A 27,740-nucleotide genomic window follows, 5' to 3' on the forward strand; every position below is an offset into this window, starting at 1 on the left:
TCCAGGTCTTGTTCTCCAAGAGGGGGACCCACGGTCCCTAATGGAGGTCTCGATGGCCCTGCAATATCATCAGATTTATGCGCAACATCTAAAGATAGAAATTCATGCATACCTTCATTTAGAAGCTTTTCTTGAAGGGCAATCCTTCGATCGAGCTCCTCAATCTTCTTTCGTCGATAAGCTATGATTAGTTTGTATTCTTCAGTCAGCTTGTCTAGCTTTTCTTCCATGTAATCAAAAGTGTCTTCCACTATGTCGGAACTTTGTGGAGCAAGCTGATCGGCCCACTCTCGCTCGGTTCTCGACATAGTTGATTCTGGAGACTGAATCGATGTTGTTGTGTTCGAAGCCATTTGAACCTACTGTTGTTCTTACTTCTTGTGTAGACCTTTCATATCAAAGGCCTAGGTTTCTCAGAGAGTACCAGGCTCTGATACCATGTAAAGAAATATCCTAACACAAACATTTATTTCAATACTTTGAATCACCGTTAAAATTACTCATATAGACAAACGCTTCGTTCTACATTATTATATCCTTGAATATACTTGGATTGTTGAGTATTTTCAAGTCCAACTAGAGAAAATATAGAATTTTTAAAAGAAAAGAAATCTAAAAGACCTTCAAAATCTCTTTGGATTCAATTTAATATTTAAATTTAAAAAACGAGTAAAAGAGATGAGCTACAATATATCATTATGCAAAGACAATATTACATAGATTATAGAACTTCAACCTGCAATTTAATTATGCTTTTAACCAGCAAGTTATATAACTACTGAATAATACGATGCTCAAACAGCAAACACACTATGCAATGAATGAATACTGAACCTCGAAATCTCTCTTTTCCCATAAATCTAATTAAGGGTAAGGTTGGAATTTTGGGTGAAAATCCCTTGGAAATGATATAGGTGCCATATTTGAACCTCGAACTCCTGTATCTCAAGGATTAGGGCAGGGGTAATGAGCTGGAGAGTGTGTCATACTCCGAACGGATCCCGAATCGTAGTAAGGCAGTCTTTGGATGTCGAACACTAGCAAACGCAGTAGTGAGAAGTTGGATTTTATGAAGACAGTAGTGAGGAGAGAGAAAGACTAAAAACGCAGGTAATAGGTGAGAAAAAGACTAAAAATGCAGGTAGGACAGCCTGTACGAGAGAGAAAGACTAAAAACGTAGGCAGCAGTTGAGAGAAATACTAAAAACGCAGGCAGGATAGCTTGCAGGAGAGAGAAAGACTAAAAACGCAGATAGTGGGACTGTGATGACATGGTAGGCTGTACGGTAGCAGGTCTGCACAGGAATAGCAGTCGCTTGATTGGAATCAGCTCCAAACTGCGTGAAGAGGGCTGGAAATCAGGCGCCAACTGATGGAGACAGCAATGGACAGCTTCGGCTGAGATATCCTCCGCGAACGGGGTGTGGGCAGCAAGCTGAAACACCTGAAATCTGCAAAAACGAGATTGAACAAGAGTGGAGTGTTGGCTGCCTATTTATAGAAAATTAGGGTTCTAGATCCTCTCCCACTTAACTCTCTCGATCTGCTCCCCATTTTAGGGTTTTGGCTAAAATAAGCCGAAAAGAAGCATGTTTTGGGGCTGTTCACGTAGCTAAGTGCATTTCTTAGCACAACAGTGTCTAACATTGGAGAACTCTTCACTCAAGAGATGTACGTACCATCTCATCAGATAACAAATTAGCTTAGAAAAGAGTGACAATACTGACCAGAGCCTTGCCCCTTGCTTATGATTTAGAAATGTATGTGGTTTGGGTTTTTTAAAGAGCGCTTCAAATATATGATTGCTATTCACTCATGCAATCATGACTTATGTCAAGTGCTTGTTGCATACTAATCTCTCAGTCTATAGGGTTTCCTGCAAACTCAGCAGTGTAACATTGTTGCCTTATGATGACTGTGTGCAGTAAAAGGTTGTTGATGTTTAATTCTAAGGAAATTTTATGACAATGTAAGCAAACAAAATTCATAAGGACAAACTTTTCGTGTTTTTCTTTTCTGAAAAGGTGCACATACTTGGTGGTTCTTTTCAGGCTAGCTTTTGAAACAGCTCTGAAGATACGGGGTGGTCCAGCTCTTGTGTTTGCTCATTCGATGGGAAACAATGTGTTCCGTTATTTCTTAGAATGGCTAAAATTTGAGATAGCTCCAAAATTATACCAACAATGGATAGATGATCACATATTTGCATATATTGCTGTTGGTATGTCACTTCCTGCTAGTTAGGTCCATCCTTCAAGGCCATGAGATTAAAACCTTGAAATTATTTTTCATGTTAGGATCTCCTCTACTTGGGTCAGCTGAAGCTTTGAAAGCTACAATGTCTGGGCTCACTTTTGGCCTTCCTATGCCAGAGGTTGATTCTGAACCCCATCTATGCATTTAGAAATGAGATCTTAAGTAAATGCTTATTGTGACCTGACTTTCTCCATAGCAACATTAGAACTTGTACATATTCGTATATAAGCTATTATTGAGGGCAATAGTAACCATAATACATTTGACAAGATGTAAACTGTCATATAGTAAGTTTGTTGTTTTTATGTTCACAGTTCACAGATCTTGTTTGCCATGAGTACACTTGAAATGTGCATACGATATTCTCCACTTGTGCACAAATTAGTTGCAAATGATGATCAAATTTCAACTTGGGAAAGGCACAGTAATTCACCTTGCTAGAGACAGGGATTAATTGAAGCCTGTATCTGGTGTGGTCATAGGATAATTTCCAAGTCCAGGGTGTGCCACAGGGTTCTTGATATGTTCAGAATCAAATTTATTTGTTGGTAAGGACTCTGTAAATGGTTCATAACACTGTTTCAGGGCTCATTTGACTGATGCACCACATGTTTGGGCTGATTCAAGCATCACTGGGAGATCTAGCTGAATAGAAGCAGTTTGGGCTGCTAGGAGGAACATTACTCAAGTCAGTTGACCCTGCTGCTGAGCTTGACACCAGACTGCTGCTGGGAAGGACCCTTGCCTTGTGAGAGGAGTAGCAAAAGAGACAAGCTGCCAGACAGAGACAGAGACAGAGACAGAGATAGAGACGAGGATAACAGCAACAACCAAAGAGATAGTATTCAGATTGACAGATTACCTGTGGCTGATTATGCTTGTGAAAAAGGGATCTAGTTGGCATTGTTCCAAGCACCACTCTATCAGATCTCGCACCAGTACAACTCGTTCTTTTGGAGGGAGTCAGGGATCCGCTACCAGTGTCAGCCTTCAGGACTGAGGATTCCTAGCCCCTTTATAATGATGAGGATCTCAAAGAAGCCATTTCTATGATTTGGGTAGCAAGGCCCTTTGCAACTGTCAAGGCAGCTTGGGATTTGGATGAGTGCCAGTTGGAGATTAGCTCTTTCTTCAAAGAGGAGGCCAGGAGTAGGAGGGCCTTTTGGAGAGAGAAAGAGGGTTGAGCCAGATCCTGTGCCCTCCTTGCATTTTGAGAGAGAGAGAGAGAGAGAGAGAGAGAGAGAGAGAGAGAGGAGAGCGATGGAGGAAGGAAAGGCGATGGCGGGGAGCGAGTGATCAGCCCGTCTCTGCGCCCGTTGACGCTGCGCCTGTCATTTCGGCGCCTGTCGCCACTCGCACGTGCGTCGCACGTCCCGTCGTCGTTCGTCCCTGACCTGCCCGCGCTCGTTCGGACCAGGCCGCCTTGGTTCGCGCCGTTTTTGCTCGCCTTCGTCCGCCCCAGTTCCTGCCGTTTTTGCCCGCCTTCGTCTGCCGCCCCACTTCGCGCCTGGTCGCGCCTGCCTGTGCCCGTTCGCCCAAGCTCACCCTGGTTCGCGCCCTGACTGACCCCTGCCTGACGTTGATCAGCCCGTCTGCGGGACTCCGTGCGCACGACTGTGCAGAGTTCCCTGTCAGCCGGTCCTTGCGTCTGCACAAAGACCTGCCTCGCGATTCCCTCTGTCGGTGCGCCCGCCTCACTCCTCGTTTGACCCACCCTCCTGAACCCGCCCTGCTAAACCTGTCCGGTCGCCTAACCTGCCCTGCGGACCCAAGACGTCGCCAGACCTGTGACGTCGGCTGACCTGCCCTGCGACGTTGCCCTTGCCTGCGCGCCCTAACAGAGAGAGACGACAGCAGTATGGCTGGCCTTGATATGGATTTTCTAGATCGGATGGTGGCAACCCTTGGCCCTGATTCTGATACAGAGGAGCCGGAGGATATGGTGCCGTGCACGGAGGAGATGCCTTCGGGTTCTGAATTGCCGCCTGCAGGTAATGCTCAAAGCATACTGATGAGACAATGGGCCCTCAGGAACGTTCCTATGCGCAGGTTGCCTCTGATCTTGTGGATTCGCAGGAGATTGATTGGGAGCATTTGTTGGACTTTGCCAATACTCTGCTTGACGATTATGTCCAGCATAATCATGAAACTTTTTCTGACTCGGGAACTGATGACGTGCTGGAAGCCACGGTGGACCCGAAATCAGTCTTGCGGTCTTTTTCGGTGTTTTATGACCGTGCCGTTATGCTTTTCTTCACTGGCAGGATCCCAGTGCTTTCCTATATTCGCCAGTGGCTGCACCATTTATTGCAAGGGGAGTGTGTTGAGGAGATCTTCCTTGGACCCTGCGGCTTTTATGAGGTGCTGCTGAAATTAGAGACACATCGGGTTGAGCTCCTGTCCAAGTTGCCATTATTCTTCGATCGCCGCTTGGTCCATGCTGTGCCATGGCGCCCTATGGTAGACTTCCAGTGCCTGCTTCAACGAGAATGCCCGGTGTGGGTGAAAGTGGAAAATTGTTCGGCGGTCTATTGGCCATTGTTAAAGGATGCGATGGCGGTTGTGGGAACGGTGCTAGTTCCCCCAAGCCTAAGGGCTATGAATCGAAACCGTTTATGCATGTTGTGGGACACGGCCAAGAGAAGGCCTGTGTGGCTTCGCCTCAAGTGCTCCGGCATGCATCCTTTGCATTTTCGCTTGAAATGGGGCAACTTTGCAGGACACTGTTTTTCATGTGGCAAATTGGGGCATTTTATGGCCGAATGCCTAGAAAGACAACCGTCTTCCGATGATGCACATGTTGTGCTGCCTAAGGATGACATGGTGCTTGATGCCCCAGCTCAGGAGGCCCTCCAGCAACCTAATGTTGTGGATAAAGGTAAACAACTAGTCCTGGGTTTGGATTCCTGTAGCACTGATTGGATCGAGGCACGCCCAAAAAAAGGTAAAAAGTTGGATGCAGACGTGGCGGATTCTGGGCCTAATGCTTCACAGGATTCCGTGCGGACGTATATGCGTAGGAAAGAAATGTTCTCTTCGCAGCATGCTGCGCGTACTATGGCCCCTTCTGCCCCCCGTAATCAGTCTACAAGGAAAGTCTATACCGACGGTCCCAAGGGCCCACCTGCTAAGCTGGCGTTTGATACTAGAGGTAATGTGATTACACCCTGGGATCGACATTATCCCCGCCCCACTCCCAAGGCAGCGGATATTCCTTCTACCTCTAAAGCGGGCAGCCAGAATTCTTTTGTAGTGTTGGCTGATTTTCTGGATGAGGGTGTCCTGGATGCTCTCGTGGAAAAGGTGAAATCGCGGCAACAGGTGCCTCATTCCTGATTCTCTTTTTTGAAGCTATATGAAGATAGCCACGTGGAATGTGCAAGGCATTTGCTCTCGTCATAAGCAACATGCCATGTGGAGTGTCTTGCATGAGAACCAGTGGGATGTCTTGTGTGCGGTTGAGCACAAGAGTCACGGTGAAGCAGGAAAAGTTGTGGATTGTCATGGATTCCACCTGTTTTATGCGGGGACAAATGCTATGCACTATTCGGCGTTGTCCATGAGAAATACCATCCTGTTCTTATTAAAAATGATGTACAGGGCCGCTTTCTGGTAATCGAAGTCTTATTTGAAGGAGAGATTTTATGGTTGCTAGGCCTCTATGCTCCAAATGATCCCACATCCCGACGGGATCTTTGGTCGACTTTGCAGAGCTCGATGTCACTTGGCTGAAGGGGTTTTTTGATGGGATATTTCAATATGTGTGTTGACTCTTCTCAGTCCACTTCAGGGCATTCGGTAATGGATGCTCCGGAAAACCGGGTGTGAAATGCCTTTGCTCTTCACATACTTAAGCAAGATCTTTGGTCGTGGCTCCACCCTTCTTTTTCAGGGTTTACTTTTCATTCCGCACAATACGCAACCACTTGGTCACGGTTGGACCGAATGTATATCATGTAGGGGGATGATTTTCTTCCTGAGATGTTGGAAATGAAAGTATTGCAGCAATATGCATTGTCAGACCATTTCCCCATCCAGCTTGAGATGCTTGCACAGCCTGTTGCACCTTTTATGCAGTTGCTGGATAGACTCCCTTTACGTTTCAACTCGTCTTATTTGAATCATCCGGTCTTTCAGGGCTATATGCAGTAATTGATTGAGAGGTTCTTATTGGACTTCGCCTCTGAGGGCTTGGCTTCCTTTGCACGGCTGCTCGCTAATGTCCAGCGGGTTGCTCGGCAGTATGGGATCCATCATGCCTCTCTTTGTCGGCGACGTCGACATGCAGTGGAGGACTTATTGGCTTTGGTCCGCTCGCTGCTGGTGGACATCCCAGACGATGAATTTCTGCTGTCACTAGAGATGCGTTTGGCTCATCTTATTCAGGTGTTTCAGTTGAAATCTTATCAGCAGGCCAAGTTGCATAACTTGACTGACACCTTGCAAGATAGTGCCTGTCAGTCTCATAAGTTCTTTCGCGCCTTGCATGCTTCTCCTGCTCGAGAAAATATGACTAGACTCCAGCATTCAGAAGGTTGCATGGTCACTGATCCGCAGACCATTGTCAATATGTGCAGAAATTATTTTATGGATTTTCTTGGTTCTTCTCCGTCGCCTTCTAGCCAGGTTACGCATGCACACTCGGTCTTCTATGATCTGGTCCGCCAGCAGGTTCCACTTGATATGCAAGCTACTTTGGAGGCAGATATTTGCGAGGACGAGGTTATGGAGGTTTTGTTACACTTGCCTAAGGATAAAAGTCCTGGTTGGGATGGTCTCACCAATGAATTCTTTGAGCACTCGGCCACCCAGCTGGTAAAGCCATTAGCGGCTATGTTTCAGCAGGTTTGGGAAACAGGGGTCATGCCTTTCTCATGAAAAGAAGGCCTTATCAAACTGCTTCCAAAGGTCCCTTCGCCGTCAATGCTGCAACACTGGAGACCAATTTCTTTGATGGGTTCGATGTATAAAATCTTCTCCAAAGTGCTGGCGAATCGGCTTCACAAGTACCTTCCAGCTATTGTGCATCCTCTCCAATATGGTTTCATTAAGGGCCGCAACATTCTGCATAATATCTTAAATGTGCAAATGGCTATTGACTATGCGAGGCAATCCAGTCAAGAAGTGGTATTGATCCAATTGGATTTGGAAAAGGCTTTTGACTATTTAGACTGGTCTTTCATTGCAGATCTCATGTCTGCTATGGGTATTGGTACTCGGATGTCCTGATTGATCTACACCATTAGTGTTGCGGCTTCTTCAAGAGTTATGCTCAATGGTGGGGTTACAAAGCCATTTGTCCTTGCACGCTCGATCAAACAGGGTTGCCCTTTGAGTCCTCTCTTCTTTGCCCTGGTGACTCACCCGGTCCTTTCAATGTTATCCTCAATGGCGGCTTCTGCTCAACTGGCCGGATTGTCTCTTCCTTTGGGGCAGCACTTCATTAGCCAATCTCTGGCTGATGATAGCTTTATGATTTTGCGGGCTGACAGGGACAACATTCAAAAGGCATTAGATGTTTGGACGCTCTTTGGTCATGCTTCTGGTCTTCGCATCAATGCCTCTAAATCAGCCATACTCAGTTGCACGGAGCCTGATTTACAGTCATTAGGGTGGCAGGGCCAGGGTGTTTCTCGTGGCTCCATTGTAAGGCATCTTGGATACCCATTGGGGGTGGATGTTCGGCCAAAGGAACTACTGGAGTGGATTTCACAAAAATTGGCAGCAAAGTTTATGTATTGGAAGTCGCAAGCATGGCCATTCCATGTCCGCCTCAAAGTGGCTCAGACAATTATGCTACCAATGCTAACATATTTCTTGCCATTGCTGCCGTGGACTCCTACTACTTTGAAGGCTCTCACTCGCCCCATTCGTTTCATGTTATGGAAGAAGGATTCATTGCAAGCAGGTATTTCGTGGATTTCATGGTCACATACATGTACCCCTAAACGCATGGGTGGTGGAGCTATTTTGGATGCTGAAACTCATATGCTGGCTCTTCATTGGTCTCTTTTTCGCGCCATGTGTGTGGATCATCACCCGTGGACCATTATAGCCCGTTATTTTCTTGAGGATAGTGGGCTACGCCATGGTAATACACGACTGCGGGCCTCCTGGTGGCATGTCCTTAATGCAGACTCTCGATTTTCTAGTCCCTCTTCCTCTCTGTTATTGCACTTGGTCGGCTCTTGGAAAGTGGTGCTCCAAAAGGCCCGTTGGCATCCAGTGGGGGATCTCTTGCATACTAACTCCTTTCAACTGGACTTGTTGGCAGTCTCGAGATTACTTTCATGGGAGGACAAACAGCAGCTCAGACCGAGATTTAACCGCATGGCCCATTTGGGTGTGACTTGGGTTGCGGATGCTAATCCTTGTCACTCGCAATGTCCTCGCATCGTTTCGTACTGCTAGGAGACTTTTCAGGATCCCATGCGGATACCGTGATTTATGGGAACAGCTTTTGTCGGTGCTTCAGAGTAGGCAACCCTTTCCTGCCCTCCTTGGCAGGACTAGGACCTTGCAGGCCGCTTCAGTCTGGAAAAGGCCTCTGCCAATCAGGTGTATCATCTTCTCATTCAAGATCATCAATGGCTGGGTGTGAAAGCTAATACTGTATGGGGATTGCAGAAATCGCAGTCATGGTGGAAGGCAACTGTGATGGAGGGCTGGTTGAATAAGACACCCTTCAAATGCAAGGTCTTTCTTTGGCGGGTAATGATTGGTGTTCTTCCTCTTGCCTCGGCCCTTTCCAAGCGTAGAATTTTGAATGGCAATTGTTTCTTCTGTACCACTACTATGGAATCGGCTCGACATCGATTTCTTTCTTGCCTGCTCACCAAGAATATCTGGTCACTCTTGTCACAAGTCTTGCGCGCAGTGGTGGGGTCCTCACTAACTCCTTTCGATTGGGTTTTTGTGTGCCCAAAGTACCCCACACCACCACAGTTACATATGAAGATCTTATTCCACTTTTTCAGATACTGGGGATGCTGGCACATTTGGACCACGCGGAATGCCTTTCTCTTTGATTTGGCCTCTAATATACCGAGACACATTGCCCGGCTTAAAGGTCTCTTGTATTCGCAGATAGATCTCATTCGGCACTCGGACTTGCTCCCTCGGGAGGACTTGCTTCCCTGGCATATGGCAATTGCCTCTGGGTCTTTGCCATGATTTGTGTAACCTTTTTCGTGGATTAGTTCTGGGATTTTCCACACGTTGGCCTAGGGCCCTCGTGTATTTTGTAATCATGAAATCATGTAAACTTGTACCTTTTTTTCGTAATTAATACAATTACCTTTTACGAAAAAAAAAAGAGGGTTGAGCCACTGATTTTAGGGTTTCACTTAATGTTAATTATCGTGCGTTAACCCCTAATGTAGTCTCCTCAAAACAAGCCCTAAAAAGCAGTTAATGCTATTTTTTTTCAAAAGTAAATGGATTTATTTTTATTGTAGGACAAATGCACCCCTAATCCTCTCTCTCTCTCTCTCTCTCTCTTTGTAATAGGTAGTTTGTATTAATTACGAAAAAACAAGTACAAGATAACAAGATTACAAGGTGTAGGGTGGCACTAGGCCATCATGTATGAACTAGATACAATGGATTCAATAACTACTAAAAGACCAGAGTGCAAGAGGCACCTTATGACTAGACAAAACAAAGGATTAGGAGGTTTGACAAGATTTTGTACCATGAGCCTAGGCCTTTGCTGCTAATGTCTCCAGTACACCATCATTAAAGAAGTCTCCTAGTACTGCAAAGAGGTTGGGTCTTTGATGTTTAGCCCGCAAGGAAGAAGGTACATCTACAAAGTGGGAAGGAGAACTTGGATACTTGTAATCCCATGGAGTGATGAGTCTACCATTAGCATCGAAGGCTAGTTGAGTTAGAGGGCCATGGGCAAGCAGTGATGAGTGACTTGATTGCTACAGTGTGGTTGTCGTTTGATCCTTGGTAGGTGCAGGAGATTGGGTAGTAGGCACGTCCAAGGATTTATCTTGGTGATGCGAATAAGTGCAGACGGAGTCCTTTAAAGAAGACTTAGGAAGGGTGAAACCAGCCTTCCTTCTTGGAGAGGGTGGTAATTCCCTATCAAGCACTTAATCATAGCAATCAACAAATAAACATAAATTGAATGCACACTTTACCTCAATAATCTTGAACAACGAACATCTTGTTGGCCCCAAAATTGGCGCCCCTTTTGGTATTTCTTTAACTTCAATTGCCAATGGATTGATTACAAGCCGAGATTCTACAATCTCTTTCGCTAATCCAAAAGCCGTTTGCTATTCCAACAATCAGCCCAAAAATTGGGCGATTTGCCCCTGGATTTTCACCCCCATGACATCCTCTAATTGAACCCTAACTAGCCAAATACTGCCCCCAATTTACAATGGATGGATGGGCATATGAAATCCTTGACAATACCATATATTGCAGGTGTTGATTTTAGTGTACGATGCCTTCTCCTTTTGGCATGGGTCCCAAGGTGGCTGCTAAACCCTAATTACTACTGTAAATTAGGGTTTATAGAAGAAATTCTCTTGCTTTCCACCAAATCTGGCCGAGATTTCCTCCAAATGGCTGAGGTAAGCTGAGCTCTCTTGAGAATGGACTAGAGTAGGTGAGTGAATGCCAGAGAGAGAGAAAATTCATAATTTCACGCAAGAAAACACTTGAATCAGCCTGCAACTTGCACCAATAAGCATTAAATGTTGTTGCCAGCAGTTCCCGGTGCCACTATTGTTGTTGCTTGCTGCTTTTGACCTCCTAGCTATTGTCTACTGCCTCCAATGGTTGAGAACAAGTCTGACCAACAGTACCCTCTCTCTCTTTCTCAAGCTGAAAAGTAATAGAATGGCTAAGACCCAACCCCAAAAAACGTTTTCTCAATTTGCATATTTTTGCCAAATGGTAGCTTTCTAAACCCAATATTTAACATTATCCAACCATAAAATTAATTTTTAGAATTAAATAATTCTTAGAATTAATTTTAACCCTTCTAATTTTACCCAAAATCAAATTTGCCTATCCATAATTAAATTAGCCAGGCTATTTGCAACCTGGAGTAGTCCCCAATCTTTGTTGACCCTTAGATTGGCAATAATTAATTAATTAATGCTAGTCCCTAGTGTTGTCATTGACACTTATTGGCTAAATAACTATCCTAGGGTCAAAATTGACACTAACTGACCACCAAAACCCAATCGGCATAACTTATCACAACTTTTACCTTTAACACCCACTGTATTCTCAAGGTCCTTGGCCATACCGTGAAATAATTGCCATGTGCATTACATGTGCTAAATAACCTTGCATATTTGATTAATAACTTAATCAAGTGCTATTAGCAAGATTAAGCATCTCCAAATATCACATCCTTGTGAGACAGAATACTTGCTCTTGAAGGGGTATGAGGTGATAAGAAGTGATGAGCAACAATGCATCCCAAAACTCCTTATTGTATTGCTCCACATTCTTGCATTCCTTAGCATCTAGCTTATTCCTAGCTATCATGATGTCTATCTCAAAGATACTTGTGAACCAATTCAATGTAAATATTCACTTGAATTGTATCCATGTTGATAGTGCTCCATCTTGCACCGAAAGAGTGGACCATCACTGCATGCATTCCCCTTCAAGAAAGTGGCTGCCTTTCGAATCTTTGAGGACGTAGTGAAGTTTCCCCTTGAATAGGCTGTATCAAATTGTTGAATGAAAGTCAAAGCTTTCAACCTATCTTGTGCACCATTGAAGGACTCAAACTTCACTACCTTTGCACCCTTATCATAGTCCTTTGCTGCCCCTGTTCCTTTGGGTGTCAAGTTCTCATACACTCCTTGCAAAAAGGGTGCATTTGCTGAATTTACATCAAAACCAACACCAAACATAGCATTTGTATGACTAGCACTCATTCCTTGAGCCCCATAAGCATTTGGGGATGCAGATGCATTACCAAACATGCTACTTTGTGCCCCAAGCATCAAGCCAATGTTGCCACACATAGGGTTTTGCACATTTTAAGTCATACCCGAATACATTGGGCCTTGCATACCATGCATTGGTTGTTGCATACCATAGGGATTTGTGCCAGACATTCTCGTATGCAGTTTCTGTTCAACCATAGCATGAAAAATTGTACTGTTACCAAAGTATCCTGGCTGCCCTATCAGACCATGCATGCTTGGTTGTCCAAAATCCATTGGATTGGCACTTCCATAATGGCCTTGCACTGCATTCCTTGCCCCGTAGGTACCAACTATTTTGCTTCATTAGGATCTTTGGGAGCTTCAAGTAAAGACTTTGATATTACCTTTGGTGCATCTTGTTACCCCGAAGGTGTGGAAGATGACTTTTCTTTCCCACCCTTGTTGTTCTTCTTCGGAGTATTCGAAAATTGGCTGAACTGAGGATCTTTTGCCAATTTAACTTTCCTCATCCGATTTTGAATTGGTCATCAAATTTCTCTTCACTTTGTTGGTCATCAACCTCATTATGCCTTGAAGGCTGTGTATCTTGCCCAACAACAACGTTTTCAACTTGCTATCCATTATGTGAGCCTTGTCCAAGATCAGGCATTGCATTTCCTTCATTCCCATGTGAATGTTCATATTGAGAGGCACTATCATTGCTTGCTTTCATCTTATCGTATGAAGGCATATTGCTGTAATTTCTCAGCTAAGAGCAAAAATTAGCAATAGCACAAAGCTTTGGCTTGCAATTAGGTGCCTCAGGCCCATCAAATCAAGGGATTAAGTGGTATCTTGACAATGGAACCTTTCTTTTAAAAGAGGGTAGTAATTCCTTGATCAAGCACTTAGTTATAGCAATCAACAACAAATAAACATAAATTTAAACGCACACTTTACCTTAATAATCTTGGACAATGGACACCCCACCATTGGCCCCGGAACTGGTGCCCCTTTTGGTACTTTTTTAACTTCAATTTTCAATGGATTGATTACAAGTCGAGATTCCACAATCTCCTTGGCTAATCCAAAAGCAAGGCCTTTGCTGTTCCAAAAATCGGCCAACAAATTTAGGAATTCGCCCCTTGATTTCCACATAGGACTTGCTCTAATTGGATCTGAATTGGCCAAATCCCGCCCCAAATTTACAGTGGATGGTTGGGTATCTAAAATCCTTGATAGTACCACAAATTGTAGGTATTGATTTCAATGTACAATGCCTTCTCCTATTGGCACGGGTCCCGAGGTGGTTGCTAAACCCTGATTACTACTATAAATTAGGGTTTACAGTAGAAATTCTCCTGTTGTCCGCCAAATTTGGCTGAGATTTGCTTCAAATGGCTGAGATAAGCTGAGATCTCTTGAGAATGGGATGGAATAGGTGAGAGAATGCCAGAGAGAGAGAAGATTCAGAATTTTACGCAAGAAAACCCTTGAATTAGCGTGTAGCTTGCACCAATCAGCATTCAATGGTATCACCTGCTATCTAGAGCTCTCCAATTTGTTGTCACCTGCATTAAATGTTGTCGCCAACAGTTCTTGGTGCCACAATTGCTGTCATTTGTTGCTCTTGACCTACTAGGTGCTGTCTACTATCTCCAATGGCTAAGAACAGGTCTAAAATCTGACTAGTAATATCCTCTCTCTCTTTCTTAAGCTGAAAACTGATTGAATGGTTGTGACCTAGCCCCAAAAAACGCTTTCTCAATTTACATGGTTATTTTTGCCAAGTGGCAGCCTTCTAAACCCACTATTTTATATTATCCAGCCATTAAATTAATTTTCAAAGTTAAATAATTTTGAAAATTAATTTCAACCCTTCTAAGCCTGTCCAAAATCAAAAGTGTCTATCCATAATTAAATTGGTTAGACCATTTGCAACTTGGAGTAGTCCCCAACCTCTCGACCCTAAGACTAGCAATAATTAATTAATTAATGCTAGTCCCTAGTTTCACCATTGACACTTATTGGTTAAATAATTATCATAGGGTTAAAATTGATACTAACTAACCACCAAAACCCAGTTGACATAACTTATCACAACTTTTGCCTTTGACATCCACTGCATCCTCGGGGTCCTTGGCGTGTTATCATGAAATGACTGCCATGTACATCACATTTGCTAAACAATCTTGCACATTTGATTAATAACTTAATCAAATGTTATCGGTAAGATTAAAGCATCTCAAAAATTCACATCCATGTGATAGACCTCTTGCTCATGAAGGGGTATGGGGCAATAAGAAGTGACGGGCAGCAATGCATCCCAAAACTTCTTATTGAATTGCTCCAAATTCTTGTATTCCTTAGCATCCAGCTTATTCCGAGCTGTCATGATGTCCACCTCAAAGGTACTTGTCAACCAATTTGATGCAAATATTTGCTTGAATTGTATCCATGTTGATGATGCTCTACCTTGTATCAAAAGAGTGGGCCACCATTGCAATGCATTCCTCTTCAAGAAAGTGGTTGCCTTTCGAAATTTTGAGAACGTGGTAAAGTTCCCCTTGAATAGGTTGTATCGAACTGTTGAATGAAATTCAAAGCTTTCAGTCTATCTTGTGTACCATTGAAGGACGCAAACTTCACTTCTTTTCCACCCTCATCATAGTCCTTTGATGCCCCTTTGGGTGTCAAGTTGTCATATACTTGCTACTGTAAAAAGAGTGCAATTGCTTAATTTACATTAAAATGAATACCAATAGGTGCATTTGCATGACCAACACTCATTCCTTGATCCCCATAAGCATTCGGGGGTGCAGATGCATTACCAAACATGCTAGTTTGTGCCCTAGGCATTAAGCCAATGCTATCATACATAGGTTTTGCACATTTCCAACCATACCCGAATACATTGGGCCTTCCACACTATGCATTGGTTGCTGCATACCATAGGGATTTGTGCCATACATTCCCGTATGTGGTCCCTGTCCAACCATAGCATGAAAAATCATCCTACCACTAAAGTATCCTAGTTGCCCCATCATAACATGTATGCTTGGTTGTCCAAAATCCATTGGATTGGTAGTTCCATGATGGCCTTGCATTTGCATTCCTTGCCCTGTAGGTACCACTTGTTTTGCTTCGTTAGCATCTTTGGAAGCTTCAAGTGAAGACTTTGGCACTACCTTCGGTGCACCTTACTCTTTGGAAGGTATGGAAGATGACTTTTTTTTGCCCTTGTTGTTTTTCTTCGAAGTATTAAAAAATTGGGTAAATTGAGATCCTTTGTCAATTTAGTAAAGATATTTGTTGTTGTTCTTATCTGATTCTCGAATTGGTTATCAAATTTCTCTTCACTTTGTTGGTCATTAGCCTCATTATGCCTTGAAGGCCCTGTATCTTGCCCATCAGCAATATTTTCAGCTTGTTGTCCATCATATGAGCCTTGTCTAAGATCAAGCATTGCATTTCCTTCATTCCCATGTGAATGTTCATATTGAGAGGCACCATCATTGCTTGCTTCCATCTCATCGTATGAAGATATATTGCTATGATTTTTCAGCTAAGAGTAAAAATTATCACTAGCACAAAGCTTTGGCTTGCAATTTGGTGACTTGGGCCCACTAAATCAAGGGATTGAGTGGTATCTTGACAATGGAACCATGAAACTAGCCTTTCTTTTTGGAGAGGGTGGTAATTTCTTGATTAAGCACTTAGTTATAGCAATCAACAACAAATAAACATAAATTTAAATGCACTCTTTACCTTAATAAGCTTGAACAATGGACACCCCACTGGCCCTAGAACTGGTGCCCCTTTGGGTACTTCTTTAACTTCAATTTTCAATGGATTGATTATAAGTCGAGATTCCACAATCTCCTTGGCTAACTCAAAAGCCCTTTGCTATTCCAACAATCAGCCAACAAATTGAGCAATTCGCTTCTTGATTTTCACCTTAGGACTTGCTCTAATTGAACCTCGACTGGCCAAATGTTGCCCCAAATTTACAATGGATGGTTGGACATCTAAAATCCCTGACAATACCACACATTGCAAGTGCTGATTTTAGTGTACGATGCTTTTTCTTGTTGGCAAGTGTATAGAGGTGGCTGCCAAACTCTAATTATTGTTGTAAATTAGGGTTTATAGTAGAAATCCTCCTATTGTCCACCAAATCTGATTGAGATGTGCTCCAAATGATTGAGATAGGCTGAGATCTCCTGAGATGGGATGGAATAGGTGAGAGAATGACAAAGAGAGAGAAAATTCAGAATTTCACGTGGGAAAACCCTTGAATTAGACTGCAACTTGTACCAATCAGCATTAAATGATGTTGCATGTTGTCTGAAGCCCTCCAATCTGTTGTTGCTTGCATTAAATGCTGTTGCCAGCAGTTCCTTGTGCGACAATTGCTGTCAACTAGTGCTCTCTACCTCCTGGCTGTTGTTTACTACCTGCAATGTCTGAGAACACGTCTGAAATCTGACCAGCAGTCCCCTCTCTCTTTTTCTCAAGTTGAAAACTAACTAAATGGCCAAGACCCAGCCCCAAAAAACGTTTTCTCAATTTGCATGGGTATTTTTACCAATTAGCAGCCTTCTAAACCCAATTTTCAGCATTATCCAGTCTTTAAATTGTCAAAATATGCGGGATCTAGAGCATGGCAGATGCAGAAGCTATGGAGGTTGAAAGAGGAAAAAGAAACTCATGAAGACATTGACCCTGACAAAGACAAATTGTCACAAAAGTGAATTAGATTCCAAGATTGAGACTTGGACTCATAAACACAATCTTGTGTATTGACAGTGACATGACACTTTACAGGAAAGAAAAGAGTACTATCATTGCATTTGAAAAAGAGTGCAAATACAATGCTTTATAGGAATTGAGTGGTGGTACTTTCTCCTACTGTGCATATGGGATTCTAGTCTTGAGCCCTCACTGCTCCTTACAAAGGGACTAAAGTAGGTGTGATTGTAAATATCTCAAAACCCCTCCTCAATCACAACCAGAAGTACAAAGTGTGTAGAGGCTTTAATGAAAGCAACACCTGCAAAGTGTGGGCACACCATAAACATGGCAAAATTCCAGAGGCTGTTGCAAAAAAAAAGGCTAAGTGTGGGTACCACAAACATGATGGACATCCAGAGGCTGTAGCAAGGGCCTCACAAAGTGTACAGAGGTTGCAGTACAAGGCTTATTTGAGGAGTTTATAAGTTTATGTTTGAAGCACTAGGGCTAGGAACTACAAAGCTAAAAAAGTCTATCTAAATAGAAGGATTGATGAGATTTGTCATTCTCCTGGTGGAAAAAACCGCTCGTACCGAGAGTAAAAAGTGCCCCAGTGTCCTACTGATCACTGACACTCCTTTGTGAGAGTAGGCATGAGTGAAAATCCAACAATTGTTAATATTAACTAGTTGATTGTGACAATAATAATTTGTTGCTCTTGCAATTCAACAAGTTTATGTTCTATGGCATATGGAGTCATATTTCTAATGTTAAAGGTCGTAGCCTACTAGATGCTATCAACTAGGGTTTGTTGAGTTGACACTTGGATTCTTGGATCTATCCATATTGCTAGTTGAGGTTCAACTACGATTAGGTGAAGTACTTGATTGTGTGTTTCAATCATTGTTGTTCACTCTATGTTTTCTTTTACAAACTAGCTAATGATTGAAGTAGAAGAGGAAAAATCAAATCAGCATTGGTAAGCAAATGAGTTTTTCCTCTACTCAATTGTTAGCATTGCTTGCTATGTGGAGGTGCATCTAGGTCTTTTGTTGATTTTAGGGTTGGATCTAGGTGGTAATGCCAAAGGCACTATGTATCAGCAAGAGCTCAAGCAACAAAGAGTGAACTCAATGAGACTTAAAGCCATCTCGGACAAAAAAATGTGACATGGAGGAAAGGCCAGTAGGTTGTGCTTTACATTGAGTGATGACCAATCTAGCAATGACATTCATGGTAAAGAACAATTCAACCCAGCTAGCAAGCTAGTAGACTAAGAGTATGTTGGGTTTGACTCATGCCTATGCTCACAAAGGAGTGTCGGTGATCCGCATTTGGACACTGGGGAACTTTAAGGAGAGTTCTTTTCCCCCAGTTACATTATCTTCTATTTTATGTGCTTATATTACACAGTTTAGTCACTTATCGTGTTTTACACCTTTTGGGTGTAAACACACATTAACAACCCTAAGGTTTAAGGGTTATACTTTGTACTTTCATTACACTCTTGGTAATTGCATTGGGAGTCGTGTTGTGTCTTCACTCTCTCTCACTCTCTACTCTCTACTGTCAACTGTGTACTCGTAGCTGAGAGCTTCGATCTTCATCCCTCACATTTGGTATCTGAGCAATAGGCGAGTTCTAGCTTCAGCTCGTCTGTTTGCAGCCCCTGGACCAGATACCCCCGCCACCAGCCATTGTTGCTTCCACCAGCAATGCCGGTTGGGTCACTCGCCCCACCAACAGTGCCAATGCTGCTAGGGTGCTACCCAAAGGGTCATCGCCAGCTGCAACTCCCCTGCCTCTTGGTCTATTAGCCGCCAATGCCAGCTCTCTGCACCAGTGCTTGTCAGCTCCTCCAATCGCTAGTGCCTGTTAGCTCTGTCAGCCGCCAACCGCAGCTCCCCTGCCTATGCCTCTTTGAGCTCCTCCATCATCTCAACTCCTTCAAGCTTGAGGCAGCCAATATTAGAGGTAAAGAAGGCATTTATTCAGTTCTTATTTAAAAAATCTGAATTACAGCAAAGGGCTTTTGCCCAAGCAATCCATTTCTGCTCTTAAACGTGTCTTGGACACACTTGAAGCAGAAATTTCTTGGGAAGCAGGCCAGAAAATTTGGGGCTTTTGGGCATTGAGAAGACATTAGCACATTCACTACACGTTCAGTCTAAAATAGACTAAAATTGTGCATTTTGGACAACAAAATTTTGAGGCTTTTGCATCGGTTGTGTCGCTGAGCACTGTTTGTGCATTGGACACCATGTACATTGGACAATTTTGATCAAGTGTAACACAGATTTGATAATTACAGCGTGGTGCATGCTGTAATTCCTGGAAATTTTCCAGATTTCCGGGTTGTTCCAGCTTTGGCTCTTGCTTTTGTGTTCTTTGAAATAGTGACATTTACCATGGCCAATTAGGGATAGAATGATGTATTCACATATGTGTCCGAGGATAGATTGGATGGCAATAATTATTCTATATGGTCTTTCATGATGAACAATGTGTTGATTACAAAAAATCTTTGGGATTATGTTAGCAGTGAGGAAGTCCGTCATGGGAAACTTCAAGAAGAAGTGTATATATAGCAGCCCATTGGTTTTGCAGTCGAGGGATCGAAACACTTGGTATGCAAGTTGAAAAAGGCCTTGTATGGTTTAAAGCAAGCACCATGAGCTTGGTATGCAAAAATTAACAGCCCATCAAAGTCTACTCTTTAGGTATGCAAAGAGGGGGGATCCTTGCTGGTCATATGTCTTTATGTAGATGATCTTGTGCTCACAAGGACACATGCTGATCAAATTTCAGCATTCAAGAAAAATTTACAGCAAACTTTTAAAATGCCAAATTTGGGGTCTTGGCATTACTATTTAGACATTCAATTCATTCATGATGCTAGAGGCATTGGATTGTTACAGTCCAGATATATTGGTAGACTCCTTAAGAGGTTTGGCTTCCAAGATTGCAAGGCAATTAGCACACCAATGGAGACTCGACTCAAGTTGTCTTTGCATGATGATAGTGATTTGTTTGACATCTATACATATGCTCCATTAGTTGGATGTCTCATTTATTTATGCAACACAAGGCTAGATATTCAGTTTGTAGTTTCAACCCTGAGCAGATATATGCACAATCCACACATGTCACATTAGCAAGCCATGAAGCATGTTTTTCGTTACTTGCAGGATACTAGGACTCTTGCATTGCTTTATGCTAAGGGGAGATTACTGCAATTACACGCTTATAGTGATTTAGATTGGGTTGGTGATTTTGATTCACATCACTCTACGAGTGGAAACTCTTTCTTTCTTGGGTCATCTTGCATCTCTTGCCTTAGCAAGAACAATCCACTGTTGCCACATCGTCTTGCGAAGCTAAATACAAGGTGGCTTTCACTACCACAGTTGAATGTGTATGGCTGAGACGTTTGTTGGCTGATCTTGATATATCTGTCACCAAACCTATTTCTTTGTTTATTGACAATTAGAGTGTCATTGTAGTGGCATGGAACCCAATGCATGAAACACATAGAGATCCACTATCACTTTAATAAAGAGAGGCTATATGTAGAAAATATCAACCTTGTCTATTGTTCTACCACTAACAATGTGGCAAAAATCTTCGCCAAAGCTAATTCCTTGCGACAAATTTGAAGCATTTTGCAATGCTTTAAATTTGATCACCTTTGGTGGATGATCCTTTTACGCTAATCACTTTTAACTCCAGGGGTTTTTTTTTGGTTTTTGACTCATGCCTACCCTCACAGAGGAGTGTCCATGATCCGCAGTAGGACACTGGGGCACTTTTTACTCTCCTTATGAGAGTTTTTTTCCCCCCAGTGACATTATCTTCTATTTTTTATGCTTATGTTACACAGTTCGGTCACTTATCGTGTTTAACACCTTTCAGGTAAGAAGGCACATTAACAATGCTAAGGTTTAAAGGTTGTACTTTGTACTTTCATTGCACTTGGTAATTGCATTGGGAGTCATGCTATGTCTTCACTCTCTCTCACTCTTTATTGTCAATTGTGTACTCTCAGCTGAGAGCTTCGATCTTCATCCCTCACAGAGTAAGTTCACATATAAAGGTCGAACAAGGAATACATTGCCTATCTGTGTTTTGATGAGTGTTGAGGAGAAATGAATTGATGCTTTGAATCTTGACCGTGGAATTTTTATTGCACCAAGCATCATTACCTACAAGTCTCTTAAGAGATGAAGATATCCAAGTTTGGTGTCATGTGATGTTTGGCACCACTATCCACAGCAGCCTAGTTGTCTGTATTGGCACAAGGGGGAGAGAGATTTGTGAATGTGATGCACCAACAACATGCTCATGTGAATCAAAATGTAAATTGCAAGAAACAATATTACATTTGATCTTGATCTTCTATTTCTAGAGCCTCCTCTTTTGGAGTTCACACATTGATATGTGTCTGACTTGCTGACTTACAACATTCACTTGCATGTCAAAAAGTGCAACTAAGGATGTGGCCCATACAAACCAAAAAGCATACATGAACCTACTACCAGGCCTAATTGAGATGAGGATGTCAAATAGATCACCAATTGTCTCAACAGTTGTTTATTCTCCCCTAGTTGGGAGCTTCAAATCCTTGCATGCCCTCCCTTTGGCCTCAAGCGTGAAGAAGGTAGGTGGAGTAGGCCCCATATGTGAACCAATAGGAGACATGGGTGAAAGTTGGTGGAGATATCTGTTCTCCCATGTTGTTACCAATCCAGCTAGGACTCAAAGAGGTGTTTTTCTGAGGTTTTTATTTTATTGCTTCGTTTTTTGGAAAAACAGAAAAAAAGCAAGATCCATCATCTCGAGGGCTCCCATACTCCAGTAGTGATATTGGTCGGATGATGGGGAAGAGAGTATATTTTTCTCCAATGATGGGAGAGAGCGAGGACATGATCAAGTGTTAGTTACTTTGCAAGTGTCAGCCCATATGTTCACAATAGCTTAGATGACAATGAGCACTTGGCTCTAATACCATGTTATGATCAGTTAGCTAATTAGATAAACAAAGAACAAACTCCTCGAGTAATACATGAACACGAATTCTCATGTAAAGGGAAGTATAAAATGAAGATGGAAAAGGTGTGATAGGTACATGGTACAAGGAGTGGCAGTGAAGCTGCGACTTGCTGTACAAGTTGGAAGAAGGAAAAGGCTTGAAGCAGAGGATAGTAATAGGGAACAGGATCACACAATGGTCAAGGACACTCCAAGAGGTGATCCGAGCTGTTTGCTGCTGAAGGTAAAGCTGGATGATGCCACATATAGCTGTGGAGTGTATAATCACTGAACATATCCTGAATTTGAGCAGCCAAGAAGCACTCAAGGTAGGGGTCTTGGATTGAGAGAGGACGTCTGTATTTGGGTGCTGATGATGGGGGTGAATTGGTGTTTTGGCTTTCAGTGGCAGTGTGGGCAGCAGGGGATGCATTTTAGGCGGTAGATGGCTGCATTTTAGGAGCTAACACCTAGCTGATGAAAATAATGTTGTGGCTGTCCTGAAGCAGTTGTGGCAGCAGGCAGCAGGCAGCTAGCATTGATTGCTAATGGCTTTGTGGAGAGGCTGGTCATTGATGTGGGAAGGATGATTACTGAACTGTGGAATGATAGGATCACATGTGGGATGAAGAATGGCTTTCCTTTGGCCTCCTTTTATAGGGTTTGGGTGGGCGTATGGTCCCCTGATTAGAACTTTGGGGCTGTTCTCAAATGAATAAGTTTGGCCTTAATTAATACTATTTCTGGGCTAACATAGCCTTGCTTCACAATGCAAAGTTTTGTCCCTTATTGGAGGTAGGGATCTTTGTGATCTGCAAGTCTGAAGGTGGCAAGATCTGGCTATTGGCTCCTTTGATCGGCCAAACTACTCCTTTGTCCAAGCCAGAGACTACTTTGGAGATAGGCTTCAGGGGTTGCTGTTGCCCATTTACTTTCCATTAAGAGTATTCCGGATGAACATGTCCCCCAAATTGAAAATCCATTGAAAGTATTTCATCCTATAGGAGCCATTGGTTTTATCATGGAATTGCCAAAAATCATTTTTGGGATTTTTTTATAAGGCGTATTGTGCATAGCTGCAATAAGATGCTCCTCCTTCCTGCCAAGTGAAGGAAACCATTAAAGCTCCTCATACGGAAAAACATTTTATTGCACAGATCTTGAAGCATGTGACCAGATAAAATAATATTAAATCCTCATTAAATTAGGGCATATGAGCAGATGATTGGATATTTATGTGGAACACATTTGTCTTGCTGCAGAATGTGACAGGATATTCAGAGATTGATTGGGTGGCAAATTTTATTTTTGTAGAGAGACCAGGGCCACAAGAAATTTTTGTTGCATGATTTCTATCACTACAATGCAGTTGTCAAGGAGTTCTTTGTTTTAGAATTTGGAAATTATTCTTGAGACTTGAGGTGCTCTGGAATACAAAAGGCTTGTTGGCTGAGGCTGAGCTGTAGATGCTTATTCAGAGCAGGATCTCTTCATCATATCATCACTATTTTTATTGTCTTTATTTGTTGAGAATTCGGGAAGAGTTACTCGCCAACTTGTATTGAGACCCAAGGATTAACATTCCTGTGTAGTGAGACATCCACTCCCCCTCTCTATCTTGATGGCATGATTACAACAGGTGAGCAACATTAATAGGTCATGGCTAGCACGGCACTATGGTAGAGTGAAATAACCAAAATTGCCCTTGATGACATATGGACTTACTTTACCTAGATTATATATCTATAGCCTTTCTACATATGCACAAATCTAGGACATGCACCATTTGTTTTAGCAAACGGAACACTGATATCACATACATTGTCACTGTAGAATATCTTTTCAGGGCATAGCGTATGTTGTTATGCTCCATTCTTCTTTTTGAAAAGAATCACCTCTTCTTAATAGCATGCTTAAGATTTAATGCTCGCTTCAGTAGTGTTGAAGCTAATTGCTTTTCTCTAAAGAGAGAACTCTAACCAATAGCATGCATGATCTTGTGAAATGCAACAGTCTTTCACTTCTTCTATTAGCATTTGTATATGCAGGGTACTGCACGAGTCATGTGCAACTCATTTGGAGCTTCATTATGGATGCTGCCTTTATCAGAACATTCCCATGTTTCTGATGAGGGGTCCTGTACAAAAGAAGTAAAGTACAAAGATGAAAGTGCTTTGGAGCACTTTAGATGGCCTCTACCTGTTGCAGAAGTTCACATTCCAAAAGCTCCTACTGGTGAGTTTTTCCACAGACGTTTTAGGTGTTTCGTAGTGTGTGAGATGACAAAGCTGAACCATCAATTGTGTTGACTGATAAATGATGAATCTCAGATAAATTGCAGGAACTAATTGCTATAGTGCTACAATGACAGAAGCTGTGAATGGAATGTTTCAGTGTAGCACGTTTGCAAACACATCTGTCAAGCATTCCTTCTCTTCCCAAGACATTGCTGATGGTACTCTTTTTCATGCAATATCACATGCTGATCCGCAAGCAAAGAAAGTGCTGTATCAGCTGAAAGAGTTACGATTTGGTTAATCTTTTTCTCATAACCTTGCTATTAAGACAAATTCGTTTAGCAGAAAGGAATCTTGTTTCTCAATTCTTTTCTGAAATGCAGGTTCTACTTGAATGACCCCATTCTAAATGCTCTTACTCCTTGGAGGCGGCCACCCATACGGAACATTTTTTGTGTTTATGGAATCAACATGAAAACTGAGGTTCACAAAAAATAATATTTTTTTATGTGCACTCCTGTTCATGGAATTATAGTTCTGCAGTCAATACTTGTGTGCTGACAGACTTTTGCAACGCTTGTTTCAAATTTCTTTTCAGATTGGCTATCAATTTGCCCCCAGTGGAAAACCATACCCTGACAATTGGCTGATGACAGATATATACTATGAGACAGGAGGAACTCTGCAAACAAGGTCTGCAAGTGCCCTATCTTCTACCTTGACCTTGGTAGTTGGTCAAAGTTATATCTTCATTAGCTCACACACACCATCCATAAGTTATCCAACATATCTGATGTATACTTACAATGAAGACTTAAAAGGTACTTTGAAGAAGGTTCATTGCATAAGGAAGCATCTTGAGTCCCTTTGGAATTAATTCCTGGCAGCTATGGTATCCTGATTGTGGAGAACCTTCTTTAATCTTATTTAGGTCCACTGCATGTCTTGACAGATTTGCATGAAGATAATCTTCAAAATTTTGGCTATTGAATGTGAAGAGTGCAAGAATGTGAAGCTATTGAATCTTTTACAGCCTATCTCAGCATTTCAAGTTTGCCGATGCAAAGGCTTGAGGGTAAGATCTGTACTTAAAAAGCAAACACATGAAAAAGATATTCCAACATTATGCAAGCCCTTTTAAGAAAGGCTTCTGGTCTAGTGAGGCTCATCATAAATGAGCATCATTAAGCTACCTTCAAAATGACAATTGATGGTTTAGGTGGAGCGGCCTTTAAGTTTATCGAGCAAGACAAGAGAAGAGAAGAGGAGAGAAGAAGAGAGGAGAAGATGGAGAGCTTCTCCTCCTCGGTCCTCACCCTCACACACTCACTCCCTCACACTCTCACACTCCCTCTCTCAAGCACAAGCTCAAGCAAGCAAGAACAAAAAGAAGAAGAAGAGGAGAGCTACTTTTGGCCACACACAAGAATGAGCTTCTCATTCACTTTTCAACTTTATATACAAAACCCTAAATCCCTTTTGGGCGGTCTATTGAGATATCGAGCTCCACTCGTGATATGCCAGGGTGACCGTTGTGCATTTATGTCACCGACGTGTCAGTTGCAGATGCGGTTGGTACACCGCCCATGAATAATAGCTACATGATAGCTATCCTTATCTACTCTAGTTCGTGGCTCAGTTAGTATGCCACCTTAGTTAGTTGAGTTTGGTTTGAGACCCATATATAGGGTTCTTCTATTTCTTTATAATTGAGTTCTTTTGGCTTACACAACTAGTAAATGCGAGGCTGGCATTATACACAAACATAAGACTCACCAAAACCCACCAAGGAAAATTGGAACCATAGCATGTCGCAAGAGCAAGAGGATTGAAGCCGGATGGATAAAGATCATCATGCAATCTTAATGGTTTGCCACGAGATGAGGGCAAAAGCCAGCAAATCATTATCAGAGAAGATCCTTCTTAGATTCAATATGTTGAAAATGATTACTTGAACTTTTTGGTAATAGCTGTCCCTTCTCCCCCTCACCTACACGAAGTATTTAATAGCAATCATCTTAGTAGAATCTATTGTCCTGACCTCTTTTGTGATTCTTGAAAGGGAAGTGGAACCCAAGAGGAAAAAGCTTGGCGGTGAGAGCTATGGCGGATGGAGAGCAAGAGCCAAGAGAGAGAGAGAGAGAAAGAGAGAGAGAGAGAGAGTTAAAAGTGGGAACTCCAACAACCACAATGTGTGGCCGGGCCTTCCTTTATTCAAACTGTCACTAAAAGAATAAAGAATAAGTGACTGTGACGGGCGCCTGCCACGTGCAATGTGCAATGGCGGATACTGTCAGTGTAGTAATACACGGGCGGCTAGGCGGAGGCGCCTTTACCCCCAACAACCTCCCACTTAAAGGCGAATCTACTCCAGTGAGAGAGAAAAAAGAAAAGACAATACAACATGTACACATATACAACAGGATGAGAAAAAAGACGTCATCTCATCCAATGCCCATCAATCTCCTAAGGAAGGCAAAGCGCTCGGTAGTGAGGATCTTCGTGAGCAAGTCTGCAGGATTCTACTCAATCGGAATCTTGACAAGGTCAACAGACTTGTCCTCAACGACCTCACGAATGAAGTGATACCTCACCTTAATATGTTTTGTCTTCGCATGGAAGACCGGATTCTTGGCCAACTGAATGGCATTCATAGATTCCGAATGCAATGTAGGCATAGCATCTGTCATACCAAGGTCAGCAATCAAACAACCTAACCTGATAGCCTCCTTGCAAGCCTCTTGTGCTGCAATATACTCGGCCTCTGTAGTAGAAAGGGCCGTACACTTTTGTGCCCTAGACATTCAAGAGATAACCCCTCCAGTATAAGTGAACACATAGCCAGAAGTGGACTTCCTACTATTTACATGTCCTGCATAATCAGAGTCAGTGTATCCCACGACTCTTGTATCTTGGCTGCCATAACAAAGACACATATCTGTTGTGCCCTTCAGGTACCTCATGATACCCTTCACAGCATCCCAATGTTTCTTACCAAGTGTAGCCATGTAACATGCCACAACCCCAACTACAAAAGCTATATTTGGACGGGTGGCTATCATGGCATACATAAGACTGCCCACGGCTAATGCATAGGAAATCTTGGCCATCTCGGCCCTCTGCTCATTTGTTTGCGGACAATCGGCTTGTGAAACCTTCACATGAGAAGGTAATGGACAGCCAATAGGCTTAACATTCTGCATGTGGAAGCGCTCAAGGACTTTATGAATATTCTCTCTCTGTGACAGATAGAGTAGTCCTGGAGATCTATCACGTGTAATGCGCATACCAAGTATATGAGAGGCCTGTCCCAGATCTTTCATCTCAAAGCTCTTCTTGAGCTGAGCCTTAAGAGGATCTAGCTCCTCATGAGCTGTCCCTGCTAAAAGCATGTCATCCACGTAGAGTACCAAAATCAGTAAAGAAGCATCACGGGCTTTCTTCGTGTACAAGCACGGATCCATAGCACTGCAGCTGTAGCCCTGTAACTGCATGAATGCATCAAACTTATGGTACCATTCCCTAGGTGCCTGTTTCAAGCCATATAGACTTTTATTTAGCTTGCACACTAGGT

The 27,740-nt window shown here is 42.7% G+C and overlaps 1 protein-coding gene across 12 annotated transcripts in view; it reads left to right on the forward strand.

Annotated features, from left to right (window-relative positions):
• Positions 1 to 27,740, forward strand: part of LOC148031522 (phospholipid--sterol O-acyltransferase-like) — a 110,126-nt gene that overhangs the window by 22,586 nt on the left and 59,800 nt on the right. For 11 of the 12 annotated variants that reach the window (XR_015691912.1, XR_015691913.1, XR_015691908.1 and 8 more), the window contains exons 4-9: positions 2,052 to 2,221; positions 2,298 to 2,374; positions 23,978 to 24,164; positions 24,271 to 24,451; positions 24,550 to 24,649; positions 24,765 to 24,859. Coding sequence is in view for 6 of the 12 variants with exons in the window: in XM_087685047.1 (XP_087541173.1) it covers positions 2,052 to 2,221; positions 2,298 to 2,374; positions 23,978 to 24,164; positions 24,271 to 24,451; positions 24,550 to 24,649; positions 24,765 to 24,859 (810 nt within the window). In the remaining 6 variants the exon portion in view is untranslated. The remainder of the gene's footprint in view (positions 1 to 2,051; positions 2,222 to 2,297; positions 2,375 to 23,977; positions 24,165 to 24,270; positions 24,452 to 24,549; positions 24,650 to 24,764; positions 24,860 to 27,740) is intronic. The other variant, XM_087685051.1, reaches the window with a different exon arrangement.

Source organism: Lygodium microphyllum, chromosome 9, assembly GCF_053477565.2.
Source record: "Lygodium microphyllum isolate KBCC chromosome 9, Lygodium_microphyllum_v1.1.10, whole genome shotgun sequence".
NCBI classification, from domain to species: Eukaryota; Viridiplantae; Streptophyta; class Polypodiopsida; order Schizaeales; family Lygodiaceae; genus Lygodium; species Lygodium microphyllum.